At 37.6% G+C, this 17,078-nt stretch overlaps 1 protein-coding gene across 2 annotated transcripts in view; it reads right to left on the reverse strand.

Annotated features, from left to right (window-relative positions):
- The window catches only part of syt3 (synaptotagmin III), a 54,093-nt gene that overhangs the window by 23,678 nt on the left and 13,337 nt on the right, over window positions 1-17,078 (reverse strand). For both annotated transcript variants that reach the window (XM_055051903.1, XM_055051904.1), the window contains exons 3-6: window positions 15,269-15,604; window positions 5,074-5,454; window positions 4,187-4,295; window positions 2,883-3,059 (exon numbers count right to left, since the gene is read on the reverse strand). In XM_055051903.1, coding sequence (XP_054907878.1) covers window positions 2,883-3,059; window positions 4,187-4,295; window positions 5,074-5,454; window positions 15,269-15,419 — 818 coding nt within the window. In that variant the 5' untranslated portion in view covers window positions 15,420-15,604. The remainder of the gene's footprint in view (window positions 1-2,882; window positions 3,060-4,186; window positions 4,296-5,073; window positions 5,455-15,268; window positions 15,605-17,078) is intronic.

Below are 17,078 nucleotides of genomic sequence, written 5' to 3' on the forward strand. Positions count from 1 at the left end.
GCCCTTCAGAGCCCAATGGCTCCAGAACTGATCTGATAAATCAGCATTTATCAGATCGATTCGATAACGATCAGTGGTCAATAATACCAATACCCCATCCCAAAAATAAAGAGTGTGATCGTGCATCATAAATGCGTCACATACTGATGGTATAATTCTCATTAGGTTAGCATTCGCTTCACTGAAGATAGAAAAAAATTGAGTTAATTTTCACTGAGGAATTCTGAAATTTTGAGATTAATATCAGAAATCTTCTAGAAAAAAACAGAAAAGTTTCTGACCTTCAAAAGTCAAACAGTTTGAAAAGTTGAAACTTGTCTACGTTTCAAACTCAAATTTCTTTATTTTAGGAAAATGTTCGAGATTAATCTCAAAATTTCAATTCTTTTTCTAGAGAATTTTGAGTTTTTGAGCTGCAAAAGTAGAGAATTTGCACAAAAAAAAAAAAAGAACCTTGGAAACTGAAATTGCTCTGAGACAGTGTCTGGAAAAAAACAGAAATTTCTGACCTCAAAAAGTCAAAAACTTGCGCAAAAAAAAATTGGTAATTTTGAAATTTATTTTGGAAATTTCTGACCTCCAAACTGAAGATTTCCTGAACAAAAATGTTTGAGATTAACAAAAAACAACAAACAAACAAAAAAAGACATTTCTGACCTTCAAAAGCCAAAGAACTGGAAGAAAAAAAATCTCAGAACTCAGAAATTTCTTGATCAATGTCAGAAATTTTCTGGAAAAAAATAATTTCAGAGCCCCAAAAGATGAAGATTTGCGAGAAAAAAAATATATATATATAACTTAATTTTTCAGCAGCACATAGGAGTTTGTTTTAGGTAAATAGTATTAATTTTATTGGTTGATTATTGAACTAATAAGACATATTTCCCATAAGAGAAGTAATCTGCCAAAAAATTTGAGTTTAATCTCTGAAATGTCCTGGGAAAAAAATTACATTTTCTGAGATCTAAAAGAATTTGTGAGAAAAAAACCCGCAGAAATTCTTAGTTTGGGCTCAAAATTTCAGATTTCTTCTAACAAATATTCTACTTTTCAAACTCAAAACTTTGGAAAGTTTTTTGTAGAAAGTTTCTGAGCTTAATCTCAAATTTCTGAGTGATTATCTCAATTGGCAGATTACTTCATTTACTGTAAAAATGTCTCGTTATTCGCTAAGTAATCTATCAATGAAACTGATATCTTTTTTTATATTAATGAATTATTTACCTGGAACAAGCTCCTTTTTTCTGCTGAAAAGTTAATCATAAGTTAGTTTTGTCTTGTTTCATGTGTACTAAGATGTTGGCACTAAAAACTAGACTAAAATTACTTTGGAGGGTTGTGTTTTTGCAGTGCAGAACGGTTCCCTGACGATCTTCTCCTTCAGGTGAGTTTTGGGATTCGGTTCTGCTGTCTGGCGCTCACATATCCATCATGGCCGCCGTGTCAGAGACTCCTTTGATCTCTGCTTGGTGTAACATTGGAGGTCAAACTTCTTCTCCCAAACTGCTCCAGTCATTTCACACATGACACCAATGCAAGAGGAAGGAACCTTGGGCCGGAGGAAGAGCCAGTGTCGGTCTGAATACGTCTCAAGACTCTCACTGTGTCTTTTCAGATTATGTTTTCATGGTTTCTCCATTAACATGAGACCCTCTTTAAACCACTTCTGCTCCTTCACACATAACCCAATCAAGCAAGTCGGTGAAAGCTTTCACAGCGCTGCAGGGCATCGCAGATTCAAAAGGAGCGGCTGGTGTTATGCATAAAATGTGGGTCGGATGTTCAGCATTGTCTTAAAAACAGGCAAGCCGCGGTTCACACTGCACAGTCCAAGCCGCTTTCAAGCATTTTCAAGGTAGTTTTTTAAACTTTTTCAGCACCACACTCACTCACTATCACTGTTATTAATGATAATATTCAACATTCTACAGCAAGTAAAGTATAACAAACATTTATGCTTTGAAAAGTCTCACTGTCAGCAACAAACTGGTCCGAGAACAAAACACTAATTTACCAAAAAAAATCCCCCAATTTTAACCTATGAAATATGAGACGATCAATAAGTTATTGATCCATTAGGAATGATAAATATCTATTACATTAAAACAAACACATTATGTTAAAAATTAAATTAAATGCTTAAACATAATAAAGAAAGTTACAAATAAATCTCTAAAAAACATGATCTCTGTCAATTCTGTAGCATTTAAAACTTAACAATCAATACTTCAAAAAAAATAAAACCTTAGTATTTAGAAAATATTTAAGTAATTCTAAATTTCCATAATCAATAAAAGTTTAGTTTGGTTTAACATCACACATGGAGGAAGTCACTGTATTTTCTGTATGAAGTCAGAAATCAAAATTTATACATGAGTCCCACTTTAATTTGAAAGTGACTAAAGTGAAACTTTTCAGAGAAAAATTCAAAATTCTGAGGAAAAAACTTGAGTTTAAACTTTAAAATTCTAAGGGGAAAAAATATCAAAGTTTTGAGAAAATAAATAAATAAATAAAAATCAAAACTCTGATTTAAAGTCAGTTTTGAATTCTGAAAATGTGAGTGTCTTGATCCAGAGTATGAAAATATCTGATTAAAAGCCTCAATCTGGAAAAGGTTATTTAAAGTTGAAACCAAAACTCAGATCGCACATTATTACAGAATTATTATTATATAGATTAAATATCAAACACTTTTAATGACTTTACAAAGAAATGAAAAACTTTCCAAACCTTAAAAACAACATGAGCAAAAGCTGGTCAAGTTGTTCTGATTAAAGCCAAATTGACCAGTGCTTCCTGTTCTGCATTTTCCCAGTTAAGTTTATTAAATTAGAGTAAACCTTCCCGTCAGAGTGTGCAGCCGGCCGTGGTTTGCTTACTTGAAGGCGTAGCGCAGCAGGAAGCAGATCTTGCCGCAGGTGTCGCCCTGCTTGCCTTCGCCCTGATCGCCTTTGGGCCTGTAAAGCTCCGGCTTGATCTGCCCGATGCAGGTGACCTGCTCCTTCTCCTCGCCGTGGAAATCAGGGCTGGAGAGCTGGTGAGTCATGGGCTTGGGTCTGAAGTCACACGAGGAGTCAGAAATATGAGGAAAACGCATGAAAAATAGAAACTAGAGGCTGTGCAGCCTGGTGAATCTGCAGGTTATTTTCTCTTTTACCTTCTGACTGAACGAAGCATAAATGAAGAACCAGTTATGGGCTTAAATAATTTCTCCTTTGTTGTTGAATTTCTTCATGTTCATTTGATGTTGTTGTCAATTTTATGCTGTCAAATCTGTTATATTTAAGGGATTTATTGATTTTGAAGCATAGTTATGTATACTTTATATTTTTCATATGTTTGCATTGGCTTTTTTCTCAGAATTATTATTTTTTTTAATTTTCATTTTGTTCTCAGAAATCATATTTTTGTCGATTTTTGATTTCTCAGAATTATGTCTTTTTCCATGAACTTATAAGTTTTTCTTTGAATTCATATTTTTTAAAAACTCAATATTTTTACTTTTTTGCATGAAATTTTAACTTTTTTTCTCCTCCATATTCTGACTTTTAATCTCAGAATTTTGACTTTTTTTCTCAAAATTCAGATTTTTTTCTCAGAATTTTGACTTTTAATCTTGTGAGATTAAACATCAGTGATCCCCATTGTCTTCTGTACCAGGGGGCCACATCAAAAGAACTTAAATATTTTCTTATCAATCAAATCAAAGTTTTTAAATCACATACTGTCAAATTACATAATTATTTAATTTTAAGAAATACTTCCCAAACATAGAGCTATTTATTAATCCTTGAAAAGTTTTTTAATGAGCTTTATCAAAACATTTGGGGACAACCGGTCCTTTGAGGACAGACAGTATAATATTTATTTCTCTTTAAACAGTGCTGTCCTAATCATCTCTGTTTGACCTTCTGCCTGGATTTCACCAAACTTTTTTCTGCGCATAAACGCAGAAAAAAGAAGCTCCAATAATCAATAATTCCAGGTGGTTTTTGGATGCCACTTTGCAAACTCAAGCAGATTTTTTCAGCATTGCAGAATCTGACCTGAGGCTGAACTTTGTGAGACGACTGGCGGTTTGTGTTCAGACACGTTTTTTGCACTAGTTGACATTCAATGACATTGATTTTAAACAATTAGCATGCATTAAGTTCAGAGGCGAGGAATCCGACTGCTGACTGACCGCGGGGTGACCTGCTGCTGGGAAAGGGCGTTGGGCAGCTCTTTGTTGGGATGGGCCCCGCCCTCTGAGTTGGGGACATCCGGCGATGTTTGACTCAGCTTCAGAGTCCCTAGAGAAGCCAAAACAAACCCGTCTGTCTTAGTTAATGCTGCCGACAGTCCGAGATGGACAGAGCACCCAGGAATTACACTATAGTAAGAGCAGCACTGCTTTCACACGTTTACTCAAGTAAAAGTAACAAAGTAGCCGTCCAATAAATTACTCAAGAGTAAAAATGTATTTGGTAAAAATCTACTCAAGGACGAACTAACTCAGAAGTTTCCAGACCGGGTTAAAATTGGAGAACCAAAAGTAGTTTTGGATCAAAAACAAACCAACGTAAAATCAAGACAACAATAAACTAGCCTGATGTAGAAATACTCCTAAAAGCAAATTTTCTCAAAAACAAAAAAATGACATAAGTGAATGTAACTAGTTACTACCCGACTGTGCCGACAGTAAGACTAAAAAACCAGAAACAGGCTGTTGATCGACATCCGGACCGTGAAGGACAAGCAGAGCTGTGGAAGAACGGCGGCCATTTTTTCTAACTCTGTAAATAATAAACAGCAGCAAAAACTCACAACAAAAAAATTAATTTGCTGGAAAATCAAAGAGCTTCAGTTCCAGTTTGTAAAATATAACTAGGAGTGATGCAAGTAATTTAATATGACCGAACATAAATAAATAAAAAGCATGAACACGTAAATATGTTGATCTAAAAATGATCTATAAATGAGAGCAGAAAAAATTAGATATAAGATGCTCAGACTTGGACACTAATCGATTAAAACTAAAAAATAAATAAATATAAAGCCGCAGGTTGGTGCAAAAGGGGCAATACTCACCAGCATTGTTGGGGTAAGAGTCCATGTCCAGGTACGAATGCTCCTGGGTCTCGTTTGGGCCCCCAGCCACGCCTCCGCCCTCCCCTCTCTCCAGCCCCACCAGGTCAGAGAAGTGGGGGTGTCCCTGCTGCCCCAGCGAGGGGTAGAGCGAGGAAGAGGATTGGCCCTCCTTCCTCTGCAGCAGCGGGGGTAAAAGCGACGGCCCCGCGGCCCCTTGCAACCCGGCGGTCCCGGGCAGCAGCCCCGACGTCAGGCTCAGCCCGCCGCCCTCCTTGTCGCGCCATGGCAGCCAGCAGAGCTTCCAGGAGACGAAGAGGGACACGGAGAGGAGGACGATGCCGCAGAACGTCACGATGACCGACAGCAGGCTGACGGAGATTTCTGCAGAGAGAGGAATGGAGAAACTGAAGCATAGAGGATCCACCGATCCACTTCCAATACAAATACCAAGATCTGATCGGTATCTCCTGATGCCGATCAGATACGGAAAAACATACGTCTCTTTTTTAAACACAGAAAGTAACTTTTCAGCATGATTAGCTTGATTTATTTAAATAATTCCTTAACAATAATAAAAAAACATCCACTGGCAGATTATTTCACTTATAGCAGGGATGTTCAAACATTTTGTTTAACTTATAAGTAGAAACACACTGTTCCACTATCTTCACTTCTATTATCAATACCGATGTCTGAAGTATAGGATCGGTCAATACGATTCAGAAATCAGTGTTGGACAGACGCAATATGTTTATTGTTTTTTTTAACACAGACATAAATGTACAAATTTGTTTCATGGCTCTGCACCAACGGCTTCACAAGTTTGGTCAAACATGTAAAAACAACAACTTTAATTTGTTCAGTCAGTTCAGTTAGGAAGATAAAAGTTAATAGCTGACAATATAAATCCATGATTTGACAATTGAAAACAAACCTGCTTAATGGAAACAGCAATTTTGAAAAAACAAATTTTTCACTGAGTTGAGGTACATTTTTTTTGGCTATATTGAAATTGGTTTATTTTGTAAAACTGGCATTGAAAACATGTTTTTAGTAAACCGAGTCTCATAATAGACATCTGGATGTTACTGCTGGTGAAAACCACAAAGAAGATGACCACAGGAAGTAGTTCCATAGTGACAAGGATGCATGTTTTTTACCAACTTATCACATAAAAAACGTGATTTTGATCATTTTTCTTATGATAGGAAACACAAGAATTATGAAATTGTGTTTTTTTTTTTTTACAAACATTCACACATTTGCAGTGGAAACCCAGAAACTGACAAAAAACAATAGTTGGCTACTTTGGTCAAACATTTAAAAAATAAACTGAAACAAACCTTTCAAATTAATCAGAAAGTGCAATTAGGAAATCTAAACAAATAATAAAGCATAGAATTAAACTGAATAGATCTGCTCTTATGAATCATTTACAGAGTTTTTACAACATTGGGATCAATACAGATATTAATATCGGATCGGAAGAACATGTTTCAAGTTGGCACCCAGAAGTTCAACATCTTTGGTTTTTATTTTAATCCCAGTACAACAAATACCCCAAATGACTGTGTGGGGGTTTGCAACAATCATGATTCACCTTAAGAGGTGAATAAACAAGCACTTGATGTTGCAAAGCCCAAATGATGAGGCAGGATTTGTCATGTGACGTTGTAAAAAGCTTTATCCATCTCGCTGGTGCCACAACAACGTCAAGATGAATGTCGCCAACATGAATAAAAACAACAGCCTTGTCTCCAAACGCATGCTATAAACACATCATGCATATGCCAAACTAAAGCACCATTAACACAATATCTGCAAATCACACATCAACGCCAGCAGCCGCAAGCAGAAAGTGTAATTTGCAGTCATTCGCTGAACCTTTTATCCGAGCTGGAAATGGGGGCAAACGCTGGCAGGAAGAAAAAAAAACGACAAGACGGGAGGAGGCGATGATGACGATGGCAATTAATAATCATTAAAAAAAAACACACCCACAGTGATGTCATCCTGCATTTCTTCACAGTTATGAGCCTTTTAATCTCCGACAGGTTAGTGGGGGAGCGCGTGGGGCCAGACGGTGGGGGAGAGAATGACTCATTCGAGCAAAAACGCTGGACTGAATAAAGTCCAGAACATTTCCATCAAACAGAGCAGTCAGACGTTTACATACACTCAGTCACCCTGATTTAATGTGATAGATTTGGTTTGTTCTCCTAGCATGTTGCACCTGCCAGTGCCAGGCTCATGCTGCCTGGATATTTGATCACTTTCCTTTTCAGAATAAGTCGATTTCTTTGAACAGGTCCAGTTTTTAAGGATCATCCCCACATTTTTAATAACATTTGAAGTAAAGGCTGGTCCAGAAGCTGTTGGATTCACTCCGTAGAAATACCGAAAAGTGTCTAGATGTAGCCGTCTAGCTGTTTGAGTTCCATTAATTGGCTAACATGCTAATAGCAGAGCTAATTTTTTATTCAGTACTTTAGCTAATTTTGAAAATATTTAGCACTTAGCTTCCCCTAAATTAATTTTTCAAGCTAAAGTAGACACAGGCTGGATATCTGACAACTCTAAATTTCAGAACTGGTATAGGTCAAAGGTCATCCACAAATCAACAAATTTTCAATAAGACTGAAGTCAAGAATAGTCCAGAAGTTTAAAGTTAGCCTGCTGAAGTCACACCGAAACCAAATTAGCTGTGTATTTCTTTCTGTTTCCCCCAGGAACACCCAACTACTGATTTAAACAGCATTTGGTACATTTCCACTAATCCGCTAACATGCTAATAGCAGAGCTAATTTTTCATTTAGCACTTGAGTTTTTCTAACAGTGAAAATGTTCAGCACAATGTATTTTCAAGAGCAAATTCTGAAGTGTTATTATATTTGGCTGTTTTGTAAACTTTCATCATTTTTAACATTAGCTTCTACTAAATAACGTGTTGATGTAGAACTTTAGCATTAGCTTCCACTAAATAACATGTTGATTAAGGTATTTAGCATTAGCTTCCACTAAATAACATGTTGATTAAGGTCTTTAGCATTAGGATCCACTGAATAACATGTTGATTTAGCACTTTACTATTAGTTTCCATGAAAACTAATGCATTAGTTTCCATGCATTAGTTAGCACTGCTAACAGTGCCATGTTAGTTGTGCTAAAGTGGCACTGCTATGCTTACAGTGCCATGTCAGCATACCACTGTGTTAAGAGAACTAACTTTGCCCACTACTGGATCTGAGCTTGTGTAAATCACCTGTTACACGGAAAAATGGAATGGAACCACACCATAACGCTGCCACTGCCATGCTTGACAATTGATTAATTATTTTCTTTGAAAGGTTTGAATGGTTTTCATTTCAGCTTCAGCTCCATTCATCTGTATGTTCCTAAACTTACAGTCAAAGACAGCATTACATAGAACAAGGCAACTCTGGAGGAGCTGCAGTGATCCATAGCTCAGGTGGGGGAATATTTCAGTAGGAGCATAACTGTTCACTCCAAAATCTTCCATCAAATTGAAACTTTTGTTGAAGACAGAGATAAGAAGTCCTATTTACAGTTTGCCACAAACTATGTAGGTGACACAGCAAAAGTGGAAGAAGGTGTTCTGGTCAGAAAAGACCAAAATAGAGTCTTTGGCCTACATGCAACCCTCCATGTTCAGCAGGGAAAAAGAAGCCGGTCAGAGTTGATGGGAAGATGGATGGAGCAAGAAATCTGTTAGAGGCTGCAAAAGACTTGAGACCGATTCACCTTCCAGCAGGACAAACACTCTGAAAAGGTTAGAATATTCTACTTAGTTATTAGAAAGTACTGACTAAGGAGTTGTAAATATATATGGGTGTCATGTTTTTCAGACTTTTACTTTTAAAAAATTTTGAAAACCAGTTCATCCATTCAGTGGGGAGCACCGCTCACTTAAAAGCTAGTTGCACTAAACCCTAAACCACCAATTATAAACATTGTAATTTGCTAAATCTCAACTGCTACACCAGCATTTGGCTGAAGCTACTGCTAAAGCACTAACTTTAATTCACATTATATCTGCTCTTGTAACACTACAATCCATGATTATCAATTTAATTTTGACTTTACAATTTACCTCTTCAATTATGCCCTTATTATGTGTATTTATGTTTATATTTAGTTCTCTACTGTCTGTGTTTTATCTTGTACCTTTAAGTTTTCTGTTTGAAATAAAGGAAAAAAAGAGAAAACATAAAAACAGGAAATGAAACTATTGCATAAACATTCTTTGCTTACTTCAAAATAAGAGCATGAATAAAAATAATTGCTAACGATTTCAACGCAACTGAAAATTTACAGTTGTGCCAAGTAAATCAGTGCTTCAGAAATTATCAGGGAAAATGTGTTTAAGGGAAGCTAAGGGCACAAACGTTTTCAGATTTAGGTAAAGAGCTAAAGGAAAAATTAGCGGGTTAGCGTGTCAGTTAGCGTGTTAGCTGACACGCTAACCCATGCGGTGGGTAGCGTGGGGTAACCACCGCTAACAATTTGCAGTTATGCACAGCTTCGTGTTCGTCTATCACACAAAATATCCAACAGCAGAAGTTTTGGTTGTCATGTGAATAAATGTGAAAATGTGCTTCATGAGCTTCTGACCACAACTGTGATAGCAAACACATGCTTTCTAACTTCTGCACATGCTGGGGACCTGGTTGCATTAATATTTATAGATAAATAGACTAAATATACAATGAATATTTATTCTTATCCTGGAACCATTTGAAGTCTTTTTATAAATAGCACTTTCGGGTCTGATGACTGTCTTGATAAAAACGGACCAATCGGCGCTCACACTGAGCCGAGTCCCAGAGCTCTGCACATGAATATGGATGGTCTGTGTGTAGACCAAGCAGACTCATTACAGATCTGCAGACTGTCCACCGGAGTCTTCGCAGTAAAAATGGCATATTTTGCCTTCTTGGGTTGCTTCCAGACCACAGATTAGGATTAGAAAATTCTTCCTAAAGGTTCCTTTGGAGGCGTTACAAGACAATAACTTTAGATGTGATTAGGGCTGCAATTAAGAAATATTTCAGTAATCGATTAATCACTTATTCTAACGATTAATCTGAAAAATAAAGTTTGGCACATTTTGCTATTTTTTATTTAAGCCTTTTTATACATAATTACTGCTTTGAATGTGAGGTTCTTTCAGGAAAAGACATTTTATTTGAGTCTATATACTGCAGTTAACAATCAACTGCAGTATAAAAATTAGTTGACAATTATTTCAATCAATCATTTCAGCTCAATGTGTGATAACGTCAAATAAAGATGAAAAAGCCTATATTAATCGCGATTAATCACAATTAATCTGATTAATCGTTTAAGCCGATGTGATATAACGTCATAGATGCAACAAGCTTATTTTAGCCGCGATTAATCTGATTTATTGTTTCAGCCCTGGATGTAATAACATCACAAAGGCGAAACAAGCTAATCGTTTATTTAATGGCTACATTTCTACCCATCATTCCTTGCCGTCTTTTCCTCTCCACACTTTCCTTCAGCATCTACCTCTTCTGTTCGTCTTTCCTCCTCTACTCTGCTTTCTCGCTCTCTTGTTGCTGAATTATTCATCAGTCTGTGTATGTCATTAATCAGTACTTGTTCAAAAGATATGATTGGAGTGCGGAGAGGACGGGGTGGGGGTGGAAACCCGATTCGGTGGAGAGCAAGATGAGGGGAAGAAAAGAAAGAAGGGAAGAGAAGAAGAGCAGGATTGGTCCAGGTGGAGGAGGAGGGGAGAAAAGATGAACCTGAAACACGTATTGGAGCCGACATGAAAGCTCCACAGAGGCGGCAATAGAGGAGGAAATTGACACAACAGGGGTGGGGCCAAAGAGGGTAGCGGGGCGGGGCACCAGCTGCTCTTGAAATCTGATTAGCTGCACTGCCTGGCCACTCCCACCAGAGCTGATATCGCATATACATTGACTATTTGTTGCTTTATGACTTCCATTCATAGTTTTTCTGTTGTTTTCAAGTTGTTTTTTTATATATTAAAGCTGCAGTATGTAACTTTCATTAAAAAAAAATTTTTTTAATGTTTTTTACATATTTGTTGAAATTGTTGCAATGTAACAGAATTAGAGGAAAAATAGTGAGCTTCTCTATCTTCTCCCAGTGGTAGCAAGAAACAACCAATCAGAGCCAGGAGGCGGAGCTTAACACTGTCAATCACAACCTCTTGTGACACTGCTTATGCCCTTATTAAAAGGCTAACTGGTTGTAATGCTCATGCTAGATCATGTTAGCTAGTGCTTATGCTAACTAAGAACCATTTAAAATGAGCTAAATTAGTGCTAGTTAGTTTGTATTGTACAGAGATTAGTGTTTTACGTCATGATTAATCTGATTAATCATTTCATTAGCACTAATGAGCTAAATCTGGCAAACCTGCTGCTTGGGCTCCTAACAAGAAAAATCTAGAAATGCCCCTGCATACCAGGTGTGAAAGAGCAACGCATAAACAGAAATAATAAGCAGAGGAAGAGCCGTGGAAACTCAGATGAAGGAGCTTGACAGTGATTTAGAGGAAAACACCTGAAGAGCTTCAGACGTGTAAGGTGAATGCATTGATCTGCAGCAGCAAAACAGAAGGAGAGCAGTAGGTTGTGTCAGGCTGGGAGATCAGTGCTGCACTGAAGTCACGGATCTGATCAAACGTGTGCAGCTGCAGTCGGTGGGGTAAAAACGGCTCCCCTCCATTTGTAGCCGTAGCATCTTGAGCACTGATCCTGCCAGAGATCCGTCACTAATCCACCGAGCATAAAGAGCGAATCAGCAGGGGGCCGGGCTGCCGGGCTGCAGGGCGGGCTGCCGGCCTCTGAAGCTCGCCGTGAGGAGCGGCTGAGGCTCCCTGTCACTCAGCGACTGACTCAACCCCCGCTGGGAGCCGTACGATCCTCTACATCAAACGCATCTCCGCTGCTTACACAAGCCATTCGCTGACAGCTTTCGGCGTTCGGCGGACCTCTGGGGGAACGGACGTTTCCATCAGCAGCTCTGCGCCTAAAGCTGCGGCCTGGCATGTCCGCAGAGAATCGGACAAACCTCAGGAGGAACGCCAGCCAATCGAGCCAAATCTACACTGAGCCAAAGATCCATGCTAACCGGTGTAGCTCACCCGAACGTCCCCATGGAGCCCACGCACAATACCAACTCAGCAGTTTACCAGGAACAACTCAGACTGGGTTCATGTAGTGCTGCCTCTGCATAAGAACAGAATAATCTGATTATGCAGATGCTAGGCTGGAACTTGTCTTGCTTCATTGACGTTGTTCTCCCTGTGCAGGTGGGGGTTCTCTCTGGGTACACCCGCTTCCTCCCAAAGTCCAAAATCATGATGTAAACTGGCCTCTCCAAGGATTTACTAGGTAGTGAAAATGGAAGAGGTTGTGGCACCACAGGGAAACAACCAGAAGCAACTCGTAAGACATGAAGGTGGGAACAGTGGGATCTGCCGATTACCTAAAGAGGATTCACATTGTGCACGACTTTGTATTTCCATTGGGTCTCAGCTGCTTTTAAATGAACCAAAGCTCCTAAAACAAAACACCTGAAAAACATCCAGACATTTTTTGGGAATAACTTTTTTTTTTGTCTTTGGAAAATGAACCATTTCAAAAACCCTCTAACTGAATCACATTCAACTGGCACTGCGCCATTACCCAGCAACCCCGGCCAAGCCCAGCCCGTCACCTAGCAACAGAAGCAGAACTCCAGCACATTTGGTCAACTGGTTTTACCTCTGTACAATGGCTGCTGAAACAGAAAAGTGATTTGCTGTTGCAGAAACCATTTGGTGCAATCTTGTTGCTTGTGCAGGAAGCACCACGTCTGCTTTTCAAAAATGTAAAGTTATAAAGTTGTGCATCGATTCGGAGCCATTTTCACATCTGAGCGTAGACGTTGAGTTAGTGGGCGTGGCTGGCCAACAGAAGCTTATTTAAAGTGACAGTACGCCCTAAAACATTCTGAAATGCGTAGACTACATTCTCATTATCTAAAAATTATTTTGTACAAAAAAGATGTAATCTAGTAAATTGGGAGAAAACTTTTAAAATTGTAGTAAAACTGGCTTCACTTCGAACATGAGAAAAATGTTTTGTTATAATTGGAATGATCGACCAGTGGAACCACAAATTTTCAATCAATATTAAGGACTTAAAATAAGCTCCTACATTTTGATAAAACAATTGCATGAATGTTTATTTTATATTATTTCAAGTATACATCGATAACAGCACTACAAATTAGACCAAAGACCTTGGTAAGATTTAGTGTTTTTGCAGTGAAGTCTTAAATCTGACTGAGTCGCGTTGAAACATCAATATTTCATCAGTTACCAGGTGAAATTTAATTACTTCAAACTTAAATCTACCAGCGATATGAATGATTTTGAGCTTAGCTGTACATATAAATAACAGTCTCTTGTTTCCTTTGGGCATCTTAAAAGAAATGCAATGACTCCAACCATCAACATTTCAATATGCAACATGAATATTTCATGATTTGTTTTTCCGAGTCGTCTCAGCGTCGAACTATTCTTAAACAGGAACGCCTGTCAGATCATCTTCCTCATCATAATTGCCACTCACTCTGTACTCAGTGATATGTTTAGTGCTGATCATATATTTTTGATCCTGTTCTCTGTTCTTTGATTACAGGAATAAAATAAGTACACAGATTCTGGTTTCTTAAATTCTATCCCCAGAGACTTTAAAGGTGTCTTAAGATTTGTTATTTCGCCTCAGGGGAAACAAACATCTGTGGTCTTCCTGAATACACTGACCTGGAAATGAAAGCTGTCTTTAGGAGGAAAATGTGTTTGAATGTATTCAAAGCAGGCGTCTCTAAATGCACTTTGGAGGATCTTGAGCAAACTGTATGCCCAGAAGGGGAAGCTGTTTATTCTAAAAAAGTGTTTCGGATGTGTTGATGCTTCCTCCCCCATCTTGACCGTGAAAATCGTGTTTTCACGGTCAAACATTTATCCAAAGCATCATCCGTAACTAACCAGGAAGCAGCAGCCAACTCTGACATCTTTAAAGCATGAAGAAGAGTGTTTGGCTTCATTTTCTTCTTTTTACAGTAAAAAATGTGTCATTTTTACTGACACTTCTTTTCTTTTACATAATCCAGCATTTATTTGTAGCCACTTCTTTAATTTAGTGAGATAATTTAGCAACTAAATAGCATGTTTCATGTCTTTTCAGGGTCAAACTTCCTGGTTAAACCAGAATATTAATCATTTTAAGGCCAGTGAAGCACAACTATTTTGGGTTAACACATATTATTGAAAGTTTGCTGATCATAAAACCCAATCCTAAATCAAAACAAGCATTTCACAGTTACAAAACACAATATGATTTCTTTTTTACACAGTAACATTATTGCCACAACAATATAATATAATCAATACAATATAATCGTCCAATATTGTAATTGATTCATTATTAACTGGAGGATTCAGGCTCAAAAAAGGCCATTTTCTGGAAGAGCAACAAGAAATTTAGGTCTAGTTTGTAGTTCAAATACCTTGAAATAAGACAAAAAAAAAAAAAAACTAACCTAAAAGTAACTTTCTAGCGAAATTTAGGAGCTTGTTATAAAAGTACGTAGTTCCTTAATATTGAGGAAAAAGTTCCAGTTCCACTGGCAGATTATTTCAGTTACAATGTCGGAAAAACATCTTGAGTGAAATAATTCGTACTTTTTTGTTCATATTAAGAAATTATTTACTTTAAACAAACCTATATTTATTTCCAAAACATTTGCTTTTAAGTTTGTTTTGCTTTATTTCAAGTGTAATAAGATATTTGCACTAAAACCTGGTCCAAAAATACTTGGTGAGATTTAGTGTTTTTGCAGTGTTTTAGATCAGCCTACCTCTTCAGCATTAGCTTTGGCTAAATAGCATGAGGGTGTTGTACTTTAACGCTAGCGGTGCTAATGTTTGAAATTGGTGCTTTTGGGATTCTTCAAATACAAAAACAAAAGAAAATAAATTATCCAAATACATTTATATATTGCTCTTTATTTGTAGTGAGCTAAAGTATTTGCAGTAGAAACTAAACCAAAAATACTTGGTAATATTTAGTGTTTTTGTAGTGAAACTCAGGAGATGGGTGTTAAAAGGTTTGATGGGGGTTACCTGCGTCCAGCTGCCTGTTGTGGCCCCTCACCAGGTAGCTGAACTCCTGGCACTGTTTGCTCTGGCTGTAAACTCTCTGGGAGTTGAAGCACAGCTCCTCCAAAAGCGTCAGCGCCTTCTTACACAGGTCTTCGTCCCAGTCCCCCGACATGCTCCAATCCGCATCGCACTCCCACCGCAGCAGTCAGCCGACGACAGCGCCGCCCTCGCCGCCCTCACCAATCGGACGGCCTCCTGCAGAAGCACAGTGCCGGCCGGTCCACCTCTTTTCACAAGGAGTCAACTGGAAAAGACGATGCAGGAAGAACAGCAGCGACTCTGCGGGGGGTCCTGTCCCTGAAAGACACGGAAAATCAAACTTCTGGCTCATTTATCACCTTAAAATGCTAATCTTACAAACTATTATTGGTCTAGTTTCCAGTGCAAATATGTAGGTATAACATAAAAGTAACTTTTCAGTCAAATATAGAAGCTTCTTTTAAGTCAATAACTTATTAATTTTGATGGAAAGCTTCTGGTTAAACTTGTAAAATGGGAAAAATATAATTGATATAAATCATCAAAATTAAGGAATCATTGACATAAAACAAACTACTAAGATATTTACAATAGAAACTAGACCAGAGTATGGATATTTTACACTTTAACTATACAGTGAAGGGATACATCACTGCCAAAACTCCAAATCTTACTAATATTTTAATACACAAGAAAGACACAGCAAATCACTTATCGCTTTACAACGCAAAAACATTAAATCTTACCAATTATTTTTGGTCAAATTTATTCTTTAATTTGCACCTTACGTTCTTACAAAAATAGCATTTTCTTTATTTAATCAAAATATGTCTTGCTTAGTTTACTGCTGTGCAGGAAAACAAAATTCTCAATTGAATCCTTTTATGATTTTTTTTCAATGAACTTATGACTGGAAGTTTTTAAATCAAAATTTAGAAGTTATTTACTTCAAACAAGCTTTTATATCTTGCTGAAAGGTTACTTGTAAGGCAGTTTTGTGTAGTTTTAAGCATGCTAAGATGATGCCAGAACAAGGCCTTCGATTCACTCTGCAGACTAAACACTAATGTATTTTCTGTCTCCACCAGAACAATTACAGCTGCTAATTTCTGCAAATGCTGGTAGAAAATTAACATTTGCTTCTCCACAGATGTGGGGGAAAGAAAAAATACAACCTCTTTAAATTTTAATGTTTTACATCTGAGGACAAAATAAAAAGGATCTGGTATTTACCAAGATGGTAAATTAATTAAATCCTACCTCAAGCGAGAAAAACAGAGCACAACAGATTTCATTATTTATTAAAGATGAAGCCAAAACGAGGAAACTATTTATGATTTAACAGCTTTTAGGCCCACCTGTAGCAGCGATTGCTCCCGGTAGTTCTGACTTTATTAGCCTCTCACGTCATTAAGGAGGGATTTAAATAGTTTGTCGCATTCTGGACAGATTTGAGTCTAAAATGCTGAAAGACTGTGCAAACCAAAGTCACATAGCCTTTTTAATTTAGAGTGAAGAAGCTTTCAGAAAAGTCTGATTCACTTCCTGAAGACCAACAGCACAGGTATGTGTGCAACAACAAATTTGACTCTATCAAACATGTTACTGACACACGCACTGCAAAAACACAAAATCATTAGAAGAAATAAAATCAAGGATAAAAGAAACATGTAGAATTTTCTTTACTTTTAAAGAAGCAGTTTTGGGCTCCGCTAACTAAATAGCTAGTTGTGCAATTTCTAAAGCACTAATCGTAACCATTAGCTTTGCTAATGCTAAAGTGCTATACCTA

This window comes from Poeciliopsis prolifica, unplaced genomic scaffold (assembly GCF_027474105.1).
Source record: "Poeciliopsis prolifica strain line A6 unplaced genomic scaffold, Auburn_PproV2 SCAFFOLD034, whole genome shotgun sequence".
Lineage (NCBI taxonomy): Eukaryota > Metazoa > Chordata > Actinopteri > Cyprinodontiformes > Poeciliidae > Poeciliopsis > Poeciliopsis prolifica.